At 37.9% G+C, this 18,742-nt stretch overlaps 1 protein-coding gene across 2 annotated transcripts; it reads right to left on the bottom strand.

The window, feature by feature from the left end:
• Positions 1-249: 249 nt before the first annotated feature.
• Positions 250-18,309, bottom strand: LOC120306847 (neuropeptide Y receptor type 2-like). Of its 2 annotated transcripts, XM_039340799.1 has the most exons (3): positions 18,108-18,309; positions 17,561-17,839; positions 250-2,801 (listed from the first exon to the last, which is right to left on the bottom strand). In XM_039340799.1, exon 3 carries the CDS (start codon positions 2,737-2,739, stop codon positions 1,579-1,581), a length of 1,161 nt encoding a protein of 386 aa, XP_039196733.1. In that variant the 5' UTR covers positions 2,740-2,801; positions 17,561-17,839; positions 18,108-18,309; the 3' UTR covers positions 250-1,578. The 2 variants fall into 2 exon arrangements, with proteins under 2 accessions (XP_039196733.1, XP_039196734.1); XM_039340800.1 differs by lacking the exon at positions 18,108-18,309 and having other exon boundaries at positions 17,561-17,845.
• Between the last annotated feature and the right edge of the window lie 433 nt (positions 18,310-18,742).

The following is an 18,742-nucleotide window of genomic DNA, read 5'->3' as shown; positions in this document are numbered from 1 at the left end:
CAGAGGAAATAGATGAACTTTTTGCTAGTCTGCTAACTAAGGTATGTAGGAAGCACATCACAATAGTAATGGGGGACTTTAATTAACATGATATCAACTGGGAGACAAACTCTGCACCAGGTGGAAGATCATGTGTCTAGATAGTCATAGATAGAGTAATATTCATGATCCAAGAAAGAAAAGACTCCAAGGTTCCTTCCAGATAGATCTTTTAATGTACATTGGCAGCAGAAATTTGTGATGGTTATCATGATGACATAGTTATCCATTACACATCTAATCCCATTATAACCCTTTTGGCTCCATTGCTTTCCCTTAGCTAATGAAGATTTCATTTACATACTAGGAGCCAGAGCAAACACCATTGTCAAAGATATCAATATTCCATAGCATTTCTGAGCAATTCTAGATCACCTGGAGCAATGGTAGAACTGGTACGTGTTGGCAATGTATGACATAATTTTCAGTTAGAGAGAGTGCTTTGCTGAGTGCCGCAGTACTCACTTTTGCTCTTTGCAGCTACTCTACTTTCCACCTGGAGTTATCCTGATTTTTACTTTGAACACTAGAAGAACTGAGAATTCAGGACAAGGAAAACCTGTTCTTCTATATATGCAGAATCTGAACTGGTCAAGTAGGTGGACATAAATATTATAGGACATGTTTCTTTGCAATAAGACACTTAACCAAGAATGAAGGATATGAATGACATCTTAGAATCCTCCAAACAGGAAAGGTAAGAAAGCAACCTCATAATATGAAATATTCACAACAGCCAAGAAGAACAGGAATTTCAACCCCCAAAATAAATATTTACTTATTAAAGAATAAGATTTAACAATCACTTTAACCAGTGAATGAAATGCAAAAAAATGATTATGGAGTGCAGTGTGGATCTCACTATGAACAGCTATTAGCTTAAAAACATTTAGAGTCAATTTTTTCTGCTGGAAATCAAAAAGCAAATTTGGCCTTTTTTAATAATTTGAGAAGTTAGTACTAATTACTTTAGAACTAACTTTCCACAGAACCCGTGTGCTATACATCTTTTTCATTCACATTCTTTTGCTGACCTATAACTATAATAATGTACTTCCTAAAATTCTGATTGGGATGCTAAGGTAGATCTTTGATATGAGGAGTGCAAAAAATCTACAGGAAATTAAAATAAACACCATGTATTTAATGAGTGCCATTGGATCCTGTGGTTTGTCAATATTGTTGCAAATACCTTCATTCCCTCTGCCTAAAGCAGTGAAATAATCCTGTCTGCTACTTCTCCTGTCCTTCAAATAGCAGTAGAACTAAATTCTCATAAATTAAAGCATAATGGAATGACATGATTCCTGCTTCTTGCAACAAGAAATAAAAATTGGAGGCAAGGATTGTTTAACTTGGGAAAGCAGAATAGATCATACACAAGGCATGACAGACCGATAGATAAGGTGCTTTCATCTAACTGTGACAATGACAGCATTTTGGCAATTCAATTCATTTTTATTTTTAGAAAAAAACATCAACAGTTTTAGGTGGGCAACGCTGAGACTCAGGCCTGTGTGGAGATGAAGCTGCTATAAACTAAACTGGTGTTGGTAGCTGTCCATCACCTGTTGACTGTTTGATGCTCCCATTCAAGGTAGTAGCCTTGAAAGTGCAAGACCTCCCCCGAATTGATCCCTCTGCATAGAGTCTCTCTGGTTTTTTCTGACAGCGGAAGAACATAAGGAATCCATTGCGGTAGTTCTTATTCATCCAGCCATAGAGCAAGGGGTTTGCAAAAGTGGAACACATGGCTATGACATGAAATACTGTATAAAGGAGTTTATAGTCATGGAGGGCAAGTGCCATACCTAAGTCTGCAGCGAGCTGGAAAGCATGGAAGGGTAGCCAAGAGACGGCAAACACCACAACGACCATGAAAAGCATCTTTGTGGTTTTTTTCCTGCGACAGTGAGTATCATTTCTAGCAGAAGGACTAATGTGGCTTCTCAGTTTGAACCATATCCTGATGTAGGCATAACAGATGATAGAAAGAGGGAAGACATATTGCAGGATGAGCATGGATAAGCTGTATATAGTGGCATCTCTGTTGTCAGAAGGCCATTTCTCTGAGCAGACAACTATTCTGAGGTTGATGGATGGAATTTCTTCATATCTGTATTCTCGAAAGATAGCCAGTGGACTAGCTAGGAGAGCAGCAACCAGCCATGTAATTGCTATGATGGTGAAACTGATTTTCTTGGATATTCTACTGTCTAAATGAAAAACAATACATCTGTACCTATCCAGGGCAATCACAGTTAACGTGAGAATAGATACATGAACACATAAAGCTTGAGCAGAGGACACCAAATGACAAAGTACAGCCCCAAACTTCCATTCATCCAGCAGAGTATAAGCCAAAGTAAAGGGCAAGCAAGTATCCACCATTAAATCTGCCAGAGCTAAGTTAGCTATGAAAAAGTTTGTTACAGTCCTCATGGTTTTGTATCTCACTATCATGTAGATGACCAAGGAGTTGCCAATGAATCCCAGCAGAATGATGAGAGAATAAGCCATTATCAGTATGATTTGGACTCCCAAGATCTTGGTGCTATCCATTATAAGTTCACTGGATCCATCTTGAAATCCCTGACTGGGGGTGACAAGACTGTCTGCATGCCAGCGAGATGGTGACTTCTTCTCTAATATATGCTCATCCAAGATGATGGTACTGTTGACTTGATCAAGCAGTCCCATGCCTATTTTTTTGTATTTATATAGGCCCTGGGTTGACAGTTCGTATTAGTTTTTTCTTTTGTCTGTAGAAAGAGAAACAAGTGTAAGATTGAAAAGAAATACATTTAAAGACTTTAGTTTATAAGTTATCAAATTCAGCATTTCCAATTAAACTCTAAATTAATGCAATCCTCATGCACATTATAAGTTTATGGTTTTCATGCACAGCTGAATGCAATATCGGAAAGAAAAAAATTAACCTCTGTAGATCCCATTATATTTGCATGATAAAATTAAATCTAACCAAAGAGCAAACAAAAGTTTGATCCTGACTAAATTCACATTATTTTTCACAAAAGATGTTTTTTCTTTGCAATTCTATTTATCTAAAATTGAATGGGTTAAAAAAATAATCCTTCCAAATGTCAGGCTAATAGCATCACATAAACCAGACCACCAGTTTGGCTATTAGCAATTGCTTGCGATTGGCCTACAATCTGCCTTTGTGCTCTCTCGTGACCTTGCCTCTGCTTGTCAGAGTAATTCTATTTGCATGAAGAATGGCAAGGAAAATCAAAATATAAATTAACAATGATCTAGAAATACAATAAACTCTGCAACTGTTTTGTTCATCAGTATACCTAAGGCTTCAGTTCCTTGCCCATATAATTGGATATAAGTATATGATGGGACTGAGTGAGCAAGATCCTCCACTAAAGATTAACTTGGACAACATTTTAGCAGTTTTTGATCCAAGGGATGCTAAACAACTATAGGAACCATATTTTACATTCTTCATAATACTCGCAGCAAGCCACTTTGGATGGGCCAATGCAGATCTTTAGGAGCTGATATTATGATACAGTTGCTTTTGGAGAGCAACTATCTTGGTTGGGAAATGGGCTCAAGAGAGGAATCAGCCTGCACTTGCTTTAAATAAAAGAGGGCTAGGTTTGACCCTCCTTAAATGCCTTAGAGTAGGGGTACCCAACCTCTGGTCTGTGGACTGGCACTGGCCTGCAGCATGCCAGAAACTGGGCTGTGCAAGCAAGCGAAGCCCCATCTGCAGGATAGAGGCAGAACATGAAACCATGCCCCCTCCAGTCTGTGGAATAACGTCTCTCCATGGAACCAGTCCCTGGTGCCCAAAAAGTTGGGGGCCGCTGCTTGTGAGCCTTATCTGGTTGTTGCCAGGCTAAAACTGCCAGTATGAGGAGAATCCTCTGTAATAGGCAGAGAACAATAAAGTAGCTAGTCTGAACACTACACATGTGGATCTGCTTGTTTGCACCTGACAGTTGCTGTGTTCATGTGGCACAGAGGTATCAAACTCGCAACGTCATGAGACGTGTCGCTACGTGTTGCGACTTTTTTTCCATTGCCGGCAATGGGGTGGGTGCAGTTTCACTATGATGCATCCAGCCCGCGGGCCGGCAGTTTGACACCCCTGATGTAGCACAATAAGCTATGGTTTGCTTATCCATAGTTGATCAAATAAATTGCAATTAGTTCACAAACATAAAAGTTGGACCTATGCCCAGAATTCCCAGCATGGGCATAAAACAAAAACATATTTTTTTAATTTGGAAAGGTTTGGCAAGTTAAAGACTTGCCGTAAGGCCCACAAATTATCAATTCACTTTATAAATAAGCAAACTATCTTTTTGCTTAGTAAGTTATATGGTCCCGATCTATATTAAGGATTTTTTAAAGGTAAGACTGCATGAATGTTACTGTTTTCTGCCTTTCCTGCAGTTCATAGACTGGGACAAAGAGCTCATCATAGGGGACAAGGAGTCTCTTCAGAGATGGAGCTGTCCTGCTCCAAATATACATAAGACCAGTCTAAATCAAGACTGGCCATATTGTGAAGATTGAATGAAGCAATTATTTAAGGCAGTTGATGTTGGGAAAGATGAATGGTGCCTCCCAATGGCTCCTATTGATCTCCTAGGATGTTTTGTTGGATGAAAGATATACAGTATATACATTACCTGAACCCCTAAATAGATATAGCAAAACAGATTATTCAACTGACAGTCCAGTTGACTTTTGTATATGGAGTGAGAAACTCCATATGTTTATGTTTTGGGTAAAGGACAGGGAATGTCTTAAGCCATTCCCTGAGAAAGATAAAATATTAACTATAAGAGAGATGATAAATATAAGAGCCCTTATGTCTCCTTGTTGTGACTTTTAGAATCCTTACTACATACTGCTGTATGATTTACTTGATCCTTTTCAAAGTTCTTAGGGCAAAATAACAAAATTGACTCATCCATGCTGGTCAGTAATGTCATAGATGGGCTTCAAATATGTATATAGCGGAAGAAATATAGATTATAAATTTATGGCCTAAATATTTAAGAATATTTTGCCAAAGCTATAGGGAAAAAATCAGAATCACTGCCTTTTAGCCAGTTTGGCCATTATGCCTGTAAACTGATTTGATTCTTCATTTCCAGCACTGTATCTCTAATGGCTTAGCCACATGTGATTAATCTCTTGGATCTGTGAAGGTTTTCTTCTTGGTTTGAAAGCAAGTGTGTCCAATTATTTCACAGAACAAAGTTCATAACACTCTAGGGAGCTCCAACAGGAATTTAGACTGCTTGGCTATAAAACGCTGTTGCTTGAGATGTTTGACGATGAGTGGGAAGAAGGGCCTGGTTAGATTGGTCTCAGCTACTTCCTTTCCTCCTCAGTTGTGTGTGTGCGTGTGTATAAATATTTTACTGGCTCTTAGAAACTGACACCATGGAATTAAATCAGAGCAATGAGCTTGGCAGCAGGCTCTGTAGTGTGACCACTGAAACACAAATTAATCTGCCTGTATGGTGCTCCGGATATAACACTTGTTGCTTTATCTTTTTCACTGCTGCTCCAAACATTTGTTATTTTTCATGTCTCCCTTAAGCTGTAGAGGTCATATTGACCCAGGATTTTCTTTATGGGTTTCTAGAACTGCATAGCTGATGAGATGCAATATGGATATAATTTAGCTTAAGTTTTCGGATGCTACCACATTGTTTGTGCAATTTATCTTCAAAGTTACACAATTAGGATTATATACCTGATGTTTCTGGTTTTTCTCCCTTTTTCCTCCTGTGCTGAAATCTATAGCCTAAATCATACAAAAAGGTGAATAAAGGATAATAATTGAATTCCCTTCCAGCTTTTTCCATGTTGTTCATTAAGCAGTTACTATATATAGAAGCATGTTAGATTAGGCTGATGCAGTACTTTCTATTATTAAATCTAGACTTCTATTGTAATAAAAATATAAATCAAATTATAGTAGCAACAGCAGCTTATCACATTGTATTATAAATTTATTTTTAATACTCTTACTCAGTCCTATGGGTTCAGTTCTTCTAACTCAAGTTAAATAATACATTTGAAAATAATAACAAATTTCATTTTAGCAATAATAGGTCTAAATAAACTCTATTCACCTCTAGTTATTTATTCCCAATTTGCATTTTCATTGACAATGCAAGAAGGAAGACTATTACAATTCCAAATTAAAATAATTCTTCGCCAGCTACATTGACACAGATGAGCAGTTCCACTTAGGTTTGAACTGGCATTAATATTCATGTACTGCGTGTACAAATGTCAGTTCACACAAAATATCAAACTTATTGTATAGTTTCTTTTGTGCAAGCCCATGAGAGCATTTTCTTTAAAATTGTCATAGTATATCCAGTTTCTCACATCTCTTTTAAATGGATTGAAATAAATAAGGGGTATCCAGCAGGCTGTTTGATAAAATGTTTTCTTAATATCTTACTCAACCCCAAATAACATCTGGCCAATAGCATAATGTCTAAAGAGCAGCCCAACAGCCACTTATATAGCACGGATAACTTGAGCCATTAAGCCAGTTGTCTCAAAAGGATTTTAGAAAATGGGCTGATGTTTTAGAATTAATTAATTAATTATGCCGATAATTATTGTAATGCTATTTCAATTTGATCAAAGACAATTTGTGATGCTTTGGATTGTTCAGAGGCATATAATTAAGTTCTATCTAACCAAAAGCAAAGTCATTAAACTCACTGAAATGTTCATAGCCAGTTGCTACTTTCGGCTGGATTACACAACGCCACTTCTGGCATTAATTTTGTTTTGTAAAAATGAAGCAATGGCTATGCAGACTCACTGACTGAGCCAGACAGAAATATTTATTGCAGTGTCTTGACTATGTCCTATACTCATAAAATCCCAAGAGGCTATTAATTTTTTTTAACCTGATAAATATTGGAGAGCTTTTCACGTATCTGTCCCCCACTGGAATAATAATTAAGCAGTATTGCTCCAGACAGTTAAGACAATGTTGAATGAGCTGGTCTAATGTGTTGGACAAAATGCAAGACCTGAGCCGAGAATTATGTGAAATCAAATGACTGTTGAACTATAATTCAACTGTTTTAATTATAATTTGTGTTCTTGGGGTACACAAGCAAGCATGCTTTCAACCTAATTTTTTTTTTTTTTTGCTAAGTCTTAAATTAGCACCAGAAAAAAGCTTGTGTCCTGCTTAGTTAAACTGGCTTAAACATAATTTAATTATTATCATTTTCTTTGCATCTTGACTCTCTATGGTTTGTGTTTAATCAGAGCTAGGTCCTGGTTTGTGCCAAAGGAATGGTCACTCCCTAAGTATCAGGAAGATTATAAATAGATTCAGAGTAATACAAGAGTGGTTAAATGTTCAGAATTTTACAGATTGCTTTTCCAGCTGAGGAAATTATGATTATTCTCATCTGCATTATTTACCCATTCAGTTGCTTGTTCAGATAAGCTTGTTTTGATTGCATATTAGGTAAAATCGTGAAATCTGGGCTGCACAAATTTGAATGACCAGTAAATGGCAGCAAATATAATATTTTACCTCTCTCCCACATTCTACTTATCATCAGGAGTTTTGCAGCCCAAATCCATTAGGCCTAATATCAGGGAGAATTGGTGTTTTTTTTAAATAAAGCTGTAAATTGTATAAATGGAATTTTGCTATCAGTTTTAAAGACCATTTTCACATAGCAGCATATTGTTAGTCCCCAAAGACATGAAAAAGAAGCCTCTAGGCATAGTTAGGGTTGGATCTATTTCTTTCCTTCCAGTTCCAATCAGATGAAAACATACATATGAGCTGGAAAATGTTGAGCGACTGTTTCCTGATAAGATGTCTTATAGAATTAAATTGTTCGACTTGTTTATAGTTCAGTGTATTCTGTATATCTTCAAAGTAATTTAATTCAAATGCCACCTTACAAGTGCTGTGTAAATACAACTTAAGCTTGTCTTCTGATAAATTGATGTTTTCTGCTTGACCATGCCCACTAGGAATTGTGACTTTACTCATTGTGACTTTACTCATTACATGGCCTCAAATTTCCAAATGCACTCCTACTTTTTTTTAAAGCCCTTTTCTATCCCTGTCCAGAAAGGTCCTTCTAGAAAGGTACTCTGGGTTATCTTCCTATCCTATGATATTTATGAGTTGAAGTCTATACTTATCTTTCTGCTTCCTGCATGGAGCCAAAATTACAAGTGAAACTAATGTCAAGTAAGGCTAGGTAAGTATGGTATATCACAGTGATGGCGAACCTTTTAGAGACCGAGTGCCCAAACTGCAACCCAAAACCCACTTATGTATCGTTGGGTGCCAGGTGGGTGTGGCCAAATGGATGGGTGTGGCCCATTGAGTGAGCGTGGCTGAATTAAAAATTTCAATCAATCAATTCCAACTTTACAAGATCTTTTTTTTTCCTGCGAGAAGTTGAAACTGACTGATTTTTTTTTTTTTTTTTTGCACATGGCAGCAGAGGCCTAAAGCGAAAAGGTTTTATAAAACCCAGCTGAAGGCCTAGGACTGGGGTGACGGTGCACATGCCCACAGAGAGGGCTCTCAGTGCCGCCTCTGGCACCCGTGCCATAGGTTCGCCACCATTGGTATATCAGCTCCAGCCCAATGTAGATGATCAACCAATGAGAAGAAAACTTTTTCAAGAAAAAAAGATGAAACATAGAGAGAAGTTGAAGAGATAAGGCAAATGGAAATGAAAAGACATTAGCTTCAAAATAACTTTTTTTAAAATGACTGCTCATTTTATCCAGATGATACTCCTGAGAATTCTTAAAGAGTTTGGATGTTGAAACTCTTCTTCTAACTCATTTGTGCAATATCACAACAAATCAATCTCATTACTACAGGAAAGGAAGACTGGCAAATTTGTACCAGAGAAAGCAAAGGCAGGCTTGTTAAGAGTATTTTTTTTTGTCCAGATAAGTGTAGAGAAAATATCATTAAGCATATTAAAGAAAAGAACGTTCAGTGAGATTTCTGTAAAAGAAATTTCTATCCCATTAGCCTTCCTTCATTTTTTTTTCACAGTATCAACCAACAGATAGTTAGAACAATCATTTTTGCTCATATTTTTCTACCTTTCCTTAATCTCCTTTTGAAACTAGTCTATGCAGGATCTAAAAAGAGCATAAAAATCCCACTGCCAGTGCCCAGAGATTACCAACATAGATTTTCCCTCACGCTCAATTGGAAAGTCTGCTAAATTAACACTGAAATTATTTCCTGCTTCCTCATCAGCTCCACCAAAATGGTTTTTAATCTAAGGAAAAGATTAATCTTTTTCCAGTCCCTGTTATTTCATGGGTGTTTGCCCATGATTCCATTCCTTTAATCAAGAATGTAAGATGACTGAATGTTTGATCAAATTTCAAATGTGTTTAAAATCTGTATTTAATATTTTGGCATCAGGAATAGGCAAATAAATAAATATATAAATATATGTGCACTATGCCTGATTTTAATGAGATGAGAGGTAAAACAAAAGAAGGAAGGGTTGGGCCAGAAAGGGTTATTCAAAGGAATTTTTTCTGCTGTAATTCCCTGAAAACCCACACAATAAGAGGTTACCAATCTAGTATCCAATCAATATTCAGACATTTGCAGCCCAGATTTGATACTCCAGGATTTCAGAGAATCATTCCATCCCCTTTTGCACAGATTTTGAGTCTATGGATCAGATTCTTCACCCTCCCAAATTTATCCACGGATGTGTTGGTCTGCTGGTAGGAAACTAGTAATAGTAGTAAAGTTGGAAGGGACCTTGGAGGTCATCTAGTCCAACCCCCTGCTCAGGCAGGAAACCCTACACCATTTCGGACAAATGGCTGTCCAGTCTCTTCTTTAAAAACTTCCAGTGTTGGAGCATTTACTGCTTCTGGAGGCAGGCTGTTCCACTGATTAATTGTTCTGTCAGGAAGGTTCTCCTTAGTTCTAGGTTGCTTCTCTCCTTGATTAGTTTCCACCCGTTGCTTCTTGTCCTGCCTTCAGGTGCTTTGGAAACTGCAATAGAAGAGAACAAATGTAGCTCGGGGTTGAACTATGGAGTCCTTGATGCTCTCTGAGCTTGGTAGTTTGATTGTAGATATTTCATTGTTGTTGGGTAATGAAACATCCACAAACAAACAACCAAGCTCAGAGAGCACTAAGAAGTCCACAGTAGGGAATTACTCCAGCCACTGCACACAAGGAAAGGAAGATGGCTGAGTGGTGATTTTGTTTGCTGAGGAAAGCTAATACAGCATAAAGAGTCAACAATGCTTTCCTGGACTGTTGACTTGAAGAGAAAGTAGGCTTCCCAGGGAAAAAAAAATGGGCTGACAGAATGTGGTCTTGTTCCTTGGTTATATGAATTAAATATCCATTCACCAGTCCATAGCTTTCACTTAACCCTTGTATACCTGTGCATATGATCTGTACCATGGAGGAAGTAGGTATGAAGGTAAATGGGCATATACCTTCTTCATAAAATTATGTAGATTCAGTTAATGAAGAAGAAGAATAAGACCATTGTACTAATTATCCCCTCCTATTTCATTTCCTTTCATCCTCTGTGTCCTTTATGTGTAGGGAACAATGGATAACAGAACTCTTTTGTGTATAAAGTAGCAGAAGACTATGGATAGTGTTTCTCTTCACATGAGGAGGACAAGAAGAATGCAATGGAGAGAACAGATCTATTACAATCATATCTACTCTTCTTCATATGTAGACCCAAGATACCTTTTAATATCCCAGGAAAGCTAGATTCTCAGTCATCTGAACAGAGACATCCAGAGGCATGCTGAACAATAATCTAGCTACCAATATTTCAGCCAAGGACATAGTTAGTCATAGTCTAGTGTGCCACCTAAACTCAGAAAATTAGTTCAATTTGGTAAACCATGATTCGGTTAATCATGAGTAAGAGTCTTATGCAAACACAACCATAGAGTGAAAACTAGGCTCTTGCCTCTCTTCCAGATGTCATCCAGATGCCATTCCTCTGCTTTGTAGAAGAGGGAAAACAAGAAACAGGGCTTCTCTACTTCAAAAGCAGCTATTTAGTCAGGAGCATCCAAGGCGAGGAGATGGAGGGAAGAACGTATCAAGATGGCAAATGCAGCTTATGACCAAAGCCCAGGCCGTATTTTATATGCATTTGATGTTTGGTTTTCTTTGAAATATTTCCATTCTAACCTCTCATGTTATGAAAATCAGTAATGGCCTTTCGGCTACTACAGATTTTATTATAGGATTGTCTCATTAAATGCAGCACCTGAGTATTTGCATTCCCTTTTGTCCAAACTGCTCTCTGGAATAACAGTCTTTAAAATGACTTCAGGGAAGAGGCAATGTGAAAGCAAGAGATCTTTCAACATGGTTGGGGTTTTTTTTTACGATGAATATGATGGCTGTAAAATTTATCTTACTAAAGAGAAACATTATTGGGAATATATAATCTGCAATCTAACTCTGATTTCATAGTCAAGTCATTTGTTCATAATTCACCAAACCTGTATTCGAAAGACAGCAAATTATTAAACTGATATGGGGGTTTTTGCTACAATTTTCTGAAGGATTGGCCTCTGGGCATACAATGACATAAATGAAAACCTCAAAACATGGCTTTTCACTGTCTCTTAATTACCCTGAATTTTCATTTCATGCATGACACTAAACATACGGATTCCATATTTTACCTCATAACAGGGTTGATGGAGTTTAGGCTGACATGTCAGACCTGGGAATAATGATTTGTTGTTCAGTCTGCCAGACAAAAGTTCAACATGCAATTGTACATCCATATGTTTATATTGCTCCTTCACATCCTTACCACTTTTTCTGTCCATTTTACAATCTTGGAACTCAAAGAAAACGTTACTAGCTGAGGTTGAGCTGATGCTGAAGCAGTTCTATTTTATAAGAACAAATAAATAAATAAATCTCCCCCTAAATGGAAGCCAAAAATTATGCTCAAATAATGAGTGAAGGTTAATTGCCTAATGCATATTTGTTCTCTGCAACTGTCATTCATCATAGTTGATAAATTAAGCTGCAGTTAAAAAAAATTCCTGAAAGAATAGTTCTATGTTTAATGCTCTGTCATTTACTGGGTTGTGTGGATTAAATCAATACTCATTAGTGTTCAAGTAGATTTTAAACTCTTTTGACTTTCTAATTTTGTCCAAGGCTTGACAGTATACATGATGCTTTATATCAAACATTTGGCGGGATATTGGCAAGACATGAATGCTTCCTTTTTCTAGACAGGTTTATAAATCACCTTATCTTTGCAGAATATCACTAACAGAATGCAGACACCTCTTTCTTTCCTTTTCCTGGAGATCTGCTCAGGCGTAGTGCAATAATAACATTTGGAAATTAAATGCTGCTTAAGTAGGTTATAACCTTGACAGGAACACTGAAGAAGTTTGGGAGGAGGAGGGAACTGTTTTAGAAAGAAGAAAATAATTTTGGTCCCACAGAGCTTCTTAAAAATAAAACTCTGCTGGACAAGATAGCCTTTGCTGTAGCAATTTTTGATAATAAGATACTGTGTTCAACTATCCGGATCCCAGATTGTCCTATGTCTTCTGGCTCTTGTAGGTGAAATCCAATGCTGCTAAGTCTTCAGTATTTCATGACTAACTGGCCACAAGGGAGGCAGTAAGGGTAGGTAGAGAGTTAAAGATTTATCCTGTAGCCCTGTTTTGTCTATCATACTGCCTGCTCTTCGTCTAGGAAAGTGTTGACCTGCTGTCACTTTCTCTTGTTTTTTCCCCAGGAGCATGCACATACATACACATACCCAGAATATATGTTTTTGAACTCTCCTCCCAATAGAATGTAACTACGGTAGCTAGATTCTAAGCTTATCTCCACTGTATATTTTCTGTAAATAAATGAGGTTTCTGCTATAGCAGGAAACTTGTTTTTCTAATTTGTGGTCATGTTAAACTCCCATTTTCAGGAGCACTCACAGGCATTTGCCCCATCTTTAACAGAGTTATGGGTTCCAACAGTTGAAATAAAGATGTAAAGAAGTTCCACAAAGAAGAAAGGATGCCTCCTGAACAGCTAGAGGAAATTCTGAGGAATTTTTGGAAATGGAATCAGGAAAACTACAGCTCATGGAGTGCAGGAAGGAACAAAATTTTCGTTCTCAAGGTGAACATGATCTTGAGGTCTCAAGGAACTAACAGTATATTGGGCAAGGAGAAAGATTCACAGAAAACAAGATATGGACAAAAAGTCAGGGATGCTACAAATGACAGAGTAGCTGCAATGATTTGCTTGGTTATGAGTGACCCACATCTATCTCCAGTCTACAATACAGTCCTTTCAGCAATTCCAAGAAGGCTCCACACCCATTTTCACTACTCAGGTAACCCTGAGGATGCAGATAAATCTCCAAGTGGCCTCAACAATCCTCTAAAAGAATGCAAATGACCAGCTGTCTGCAAGGAGTATAAATCCTTCCATTTCCCACTGCAAGGGCTGTAAACTGCAAGCAAGTAAACAAAAGAACTTCACACATGGGAGGACACTGAAAAAAATGTCAGCCACTGAAAAAGACAAATGGAGAAAAAGGTGATACATAACCTTTGGATTGGTGCATGATCTTGTGTGAAGGGGTTTTGAAGATGCAAATTCAGTGCACTGATTGTTTAGCTTGGTTCAGTAATCCTTCTTTATGTTAGAATCCTGCTGCCAGAGAGGATTCTCTCTCCCTCTCTCTCTCTCTCTCTCTCTCTCTCTCTCTCTCTCTCTCTCAGGCAGAAAAAGTGGTAATGATTGAAAGGAAAGGAAAAAGTGAAGAAAAGACTGACAGTCACAAAACCACCAGTCACCATTTGGTTCAGATCTGATTATCCAGAAACAGTTTCTGATATCAGCTTGAAGTATGGATTACAAAGAAAATTGGATACTAATATTTTCACCACCTAACCCAGGCTTGTTTCCACTTATTGGGCTACTTCTCCATGGCAACATCTCTTTGCCCCTGTCTCCCAAGGCCATTCCCACATGCCATTACAATCCAGAGGAACTGAGAGAGACATATCTGTTTAACTACCACCATAGAATTTCACTACAGAGTCCTTATTTAGCAACCACAATTGTGATCGGCAACTCAGTCACTAAATGAAGCAATTACTTAGCAAGTCTATAAAGCAAAAGAAAACTGAAGTAAGATCATAAGCATATGATCTTTTTTGTTTATTTTTGTTTATTGAGAAAATTGATATTGCTGTCTTACACATGGCGACTCAAGGCAGTTTATAGGACATATAAGCACAATATAAATTGCTCTATGGGCCTGCCAAGGTCATAAATGTGAAGACTAGTTGCAAAGTTACTTTTTCATCACCATCATAACTGTGAATGATCACTAAACAAGGCAGTAACCAAATGAGCATTATCTCTGAAAGAATGTTCCATACTTAATATGAGCTGTTCTTTTTGTCCCCTCTTATGGTGTTTCTTTAAATTAAGCTAAGAGACTTTGCACTTCAGCTAAGTGCATTGCCTCAGATAAGAATTAATTGCCTCTGATAAGCTCAGAGAATTAATAGTAGAATAGACTTTTCAAGGATGTCTTTAAGTATACATGTTACCTTGTAAGATGCACAAGAATTGGGAAGCACTATACGTGAATAATTCCTGCTTGTCCAAACATCAGATCAAAGCAATAGTGAAATCTGGATGAGAAGCACAGTTCAGGTAATAAAAAATTGGAAAATAACAGTTGTATAAAACTTGCACTACTCTGAAACCTCATTTTGAGTTTGACTTTTGTGCTAAATTTCTCAGTCAAGAACGTCAAGCTACACTTGATTACCACCTGGTAGCTTCTCCCAATCCATTTTTTTGGTGCAAGAGTGAATCTATTTACCCAAGAGAGGAAAGGGGTAGGTTCAAAGTCATCTTTGAACAAGGAACAAACTCAAGGGAAAGTTCTGGGGATTATAATATGCAGCCAGAAGAGGGCAATCACGATACTCCCAGCAGTGTTATTTTGTTGAGGATTCTAATAAAACCATGTTTACATTTAGCATGATTGTCAAAGAGAAAGAATACAGTACTGTTTTATCCCACATTCTTAACAGCCTGCTTTTGAAGTCCTAGTTATCCAGCTACATCAATCTCCATGGATCCAAGACCTAAACAAAGACAGATATTAACTAGCATGTAGAATACTTTCTGATAAAGTAAGGAGATGCACAAAACTAGAAGTGAAAGAAACATGCTTCTATGCCCAAGAATAAATGTTCAGTTCAATCCTTCTAACCAAGCATGTTTTCTAGCCAAGCCTAGAGTCTTGCAATTAACATGAAAAACAAAAACTTCAGACTATTGCGCCAAAAGCCAGCAACACAAGGTGAAGCCTTCCAGCCTTGTCAAACCAAACTAACCTGGATATCTCTGTCAAAAGATCAATCCCACTCAACGGGAGTCATTTTCTGATATTGCATGACATCTGGCTTCATATTACAATTGTATTTACTTGATGGGAAGCACACAGGTTCATTGTAATAGGTGATTTGTTGTTGTTGTTTTTAACTCTGTGCCCTTGCAGGAAGAATGAATTTATTTGAAGCACACAGTAATCGTGACCTGAATAAAGCTCTCAGGTGCTTACAATTAAGGAAATAAAAACCACAAACTGGAACATGATAATACACAATGTGTGCAACAACTCCATTAGTCCTCACATAAGGCATTTCCACCTAGCCACCATTTTCATTACACACACACACAAACACACACACACACCAATGTGTCTAATTTTGAAACTTGCCCATTTCTCTCACAGATTTGCAATGATCCTCTTGGGCTGCCACGGAGCTGAAAAATTATGGGCTCTGCTATCTGATGAGGATGATGAACTGTGATCCTGCTGGCATGGAGCCATTCTAGGAGTCGCATTTGTCTCATGTGGAGGGAACAAAAAAGTTTCAGGACTAGGAAGACTAGTCTGAGATGATTCTCCTACTTAAAACAAAAAGCAACATGGTTCTCCAACCCCTCTCTCAAAGAGAAACAAACTAGAGTTGAATTTTAGCAAGTTATCTAAGGGCAGTGTATTCAGTTTCATTTCCTCCATCCCAAAAAAGAAAAAAGAATTTGGAGGAGGAGAATGCCACTGTGGTTGCTATTTCATGCTGGCTAAAGACACAGGTAGTCTTCAGGACTTTAGCCAAAACATACTGCAGGCATTTATTTTAATTCCCAAATTGTGTGGATGGGGGGGGGGATGTAATGGGGAGGACATTTTCATGGATGACTGCCTTGGTATCTAACCAAGCTGTAGGAATTAACTGCAAGGAGTTCTCTTTTAAAAGTCACCCATAAACATTATCTTCCTATATGAGTTTGAGTTTTCTATTTAAAAAATTAAGCTGGGATATAAATGTCTTCTTTTTCTAGGTGTAACCAAAGAGCTCAGCCTACCGAGCACAAAAGAAGCAATAAGCTAGGATGGAGGCAGAGAAGAAATGAAATTCAAGAAGTACTAAAAGTGCTAGGTCTGCTGCTATATCTTCACCAGAAGTCACACCGTATCTGATCGATCTAACTATTAGACTGTGGGATTCCTTTATATATGGGGAAGCCTAGTCTCCAAACTATCTGATGTTGCTCAATGTTCAAAAGCCAAAGCTCTTCAGCCAGAGTTCATTCTGAATCTGCAGACTAGATCCAGAAGCAAGTGGGCAAAAAAGCATGTCAAAATATACAAAAAGGCCAAAGCAAGAAAGAAATGTAGAGTTTGTTTTATAAATCTAGTCTTTGTGGATCAAGTGCCAAAGGGAGAGCAGCAGATAGAAGAAACCTAGAGTTTTCCAAAAGTAAAGATGATGGAGAGAATTCCCCAAGATTTTTTCCTGGGGAAACGTCCAGGGAACAAAAGGAACTAGGAATATTACCCAATCTGTACGTTTCTCTTCCCTCAGTCCTGTGCTTCCCAATCTCAGCTTCACCATGCAAACATTTTGACATTCCTAGGAAGATTGCTTATACCACGTGCAGTCTTGCTTCACCATTGGAAATTAATGACAGGCAATTTTTTCCCAATAAACAAAGATGGGCATCAATGCCCATGACCTGAATGCTTATTCCTCTGTTGCCTCCATACATACAGTACATTCTGAGGATCAGTGTAGTATTTCCCAAACTGCAAAGCCTATTTCATCAGAGATGCCAGTGAAATAAAAGAAACAAGTCTACGTATGGCATAGGAAGTTGCATGCTTCCATCTTATGTCCTGCATCTTGCTTAAAAAAAATAATAATACCATCACCTGCCAAAAATTAGCAGCAAAAGAAGGAAGTGTTATAGATGATAGCAGCATCAACACATTCAACCACATGGTATGAAATAAGCTCTCCCCCCCCAAAAAACCATGAAGGTTTCCACTAAATAAAAAAGCATTTTCCATCTCACTCCCTTCCAACTTTCTTGTTGGAAAATGCATTTAGAAAAACCACTTACCTGGAGTTACTGTTTCATTGCAGCAGCTGACCCAGCTCTTTGTTCTTAGATTTGCACTCTTTTTCCACTCTGCAGAATCTTGTGGTGAGTCCAAGGTAAGAGGTCTTGTTCAAAGTTACTCTTTTAGCCGAAAACCTCCCTCTCCTGCCTCTCTAAATGACAGGAGTGGACTTTTCCCTGAAAGCTGTCCTGTTTTTATAAAGCTGATGGACCAGGTCTTCAGCAGGATGTTACTGGTAATCTCTATCCCATAAAGCTGGATGTTCTGTCAGACTCTGTCTGGGCAAAAACAAGACAGAAGCAAGCGTGTTTAGCAACAGACACAGAACATGAGGTGGGGGGGGGGAGAGAGAAAGAGAGAGAAGCAGCGGCTGCTGTTCATGCATTGTTCAACCACTGCAGGGCTTCTTACATTGCTGAAACATCCTGTGATGATTAAAAAGATTCACTCCCTATGAAATATGGGTTGTGCTTGGGGGGGGGGGCGTTGTCACAGAGTGCATCTTCTTTAGAGGACTGGAATTCAGCAGATTAGTACCATGCTCACCTCCAGGACTTTATTGCTTAATACCCCTTAGCAAGTCCTCTCCTGTTCTTATTCATGTCTTCTCTTTTCCTAATGTAGATGTTTGATATAAGGTCTTATTTTCTCCTACATTCATCTGCAAACAACTTGCTTAATACTGCTTTCTGCCAATGCACTCCCCATAGATTTGTCTCAATGTTTGGATATGCATGGGTGCTCCCCATATGAAGTTTTATACTTGATTACCACCCCTGGATCTATACCCCTGGATTGATTGGCACCTTCCTTCCTTCCTTCCTTCCTTCCTTCCTTCCTTCCTTCTTTCCTTCCTTCCTTCCTTCCTTTTTCCCATCCTCCCTCCCTCCCTCCCTGTAATATACAGGGGATTGAGTTGCAAGCACATTACAGAAATCAGTGCACAGAATAATACAGACGGTATCAAACACCACTATTTGATATTTTTCATATTTAAATGATTAAATAAAAATATTTTCTTCTATATTTATACCAACAATAGTAGCGTCTATATATAGCATTTTTTCTTATCAGCTTATGTTATTTTTGTAAGAGTCAACTTATTGTTTCACCATGTATCCATAATATTCAAACAATTCTTGTCAATCATATTTTCCCAGTATTTAACATCTAACTATCCA

The sequence above is a fragment of the Crotalus tigris genome, unplaced genomic scaffold (assembly GCF_016545835.1).
Source record: "Crotalus tigris isolate CLP2741 ecotype Arizona unplaced genomic scaffold, ASM1654583v1 scf7180000017754.2947050, whole genome shotgun sequence".
In the NCBI taxonomy this organism is placed as follows: Eukaryota; Metazoa; Chordata; class Lepidosauria; order Squamata; family Viperidae; genus Crotalus; species Crotalus tigris.
The sequence above is the reverse complement of the archived record's forward strand: the minus strand, read 5'-3'. Positions and strand labels throughout refer to the sequence as shown.

Excerpts from the sequence above, each read along its gene's own strand:
- LOC120306847 (XM_039340799.1), bottom strand. The coding sequence starts at position 2,739 with ATGGGACTGCTTGATCAAGTCAACAGTACCATCATCTTGGATGAGCAT.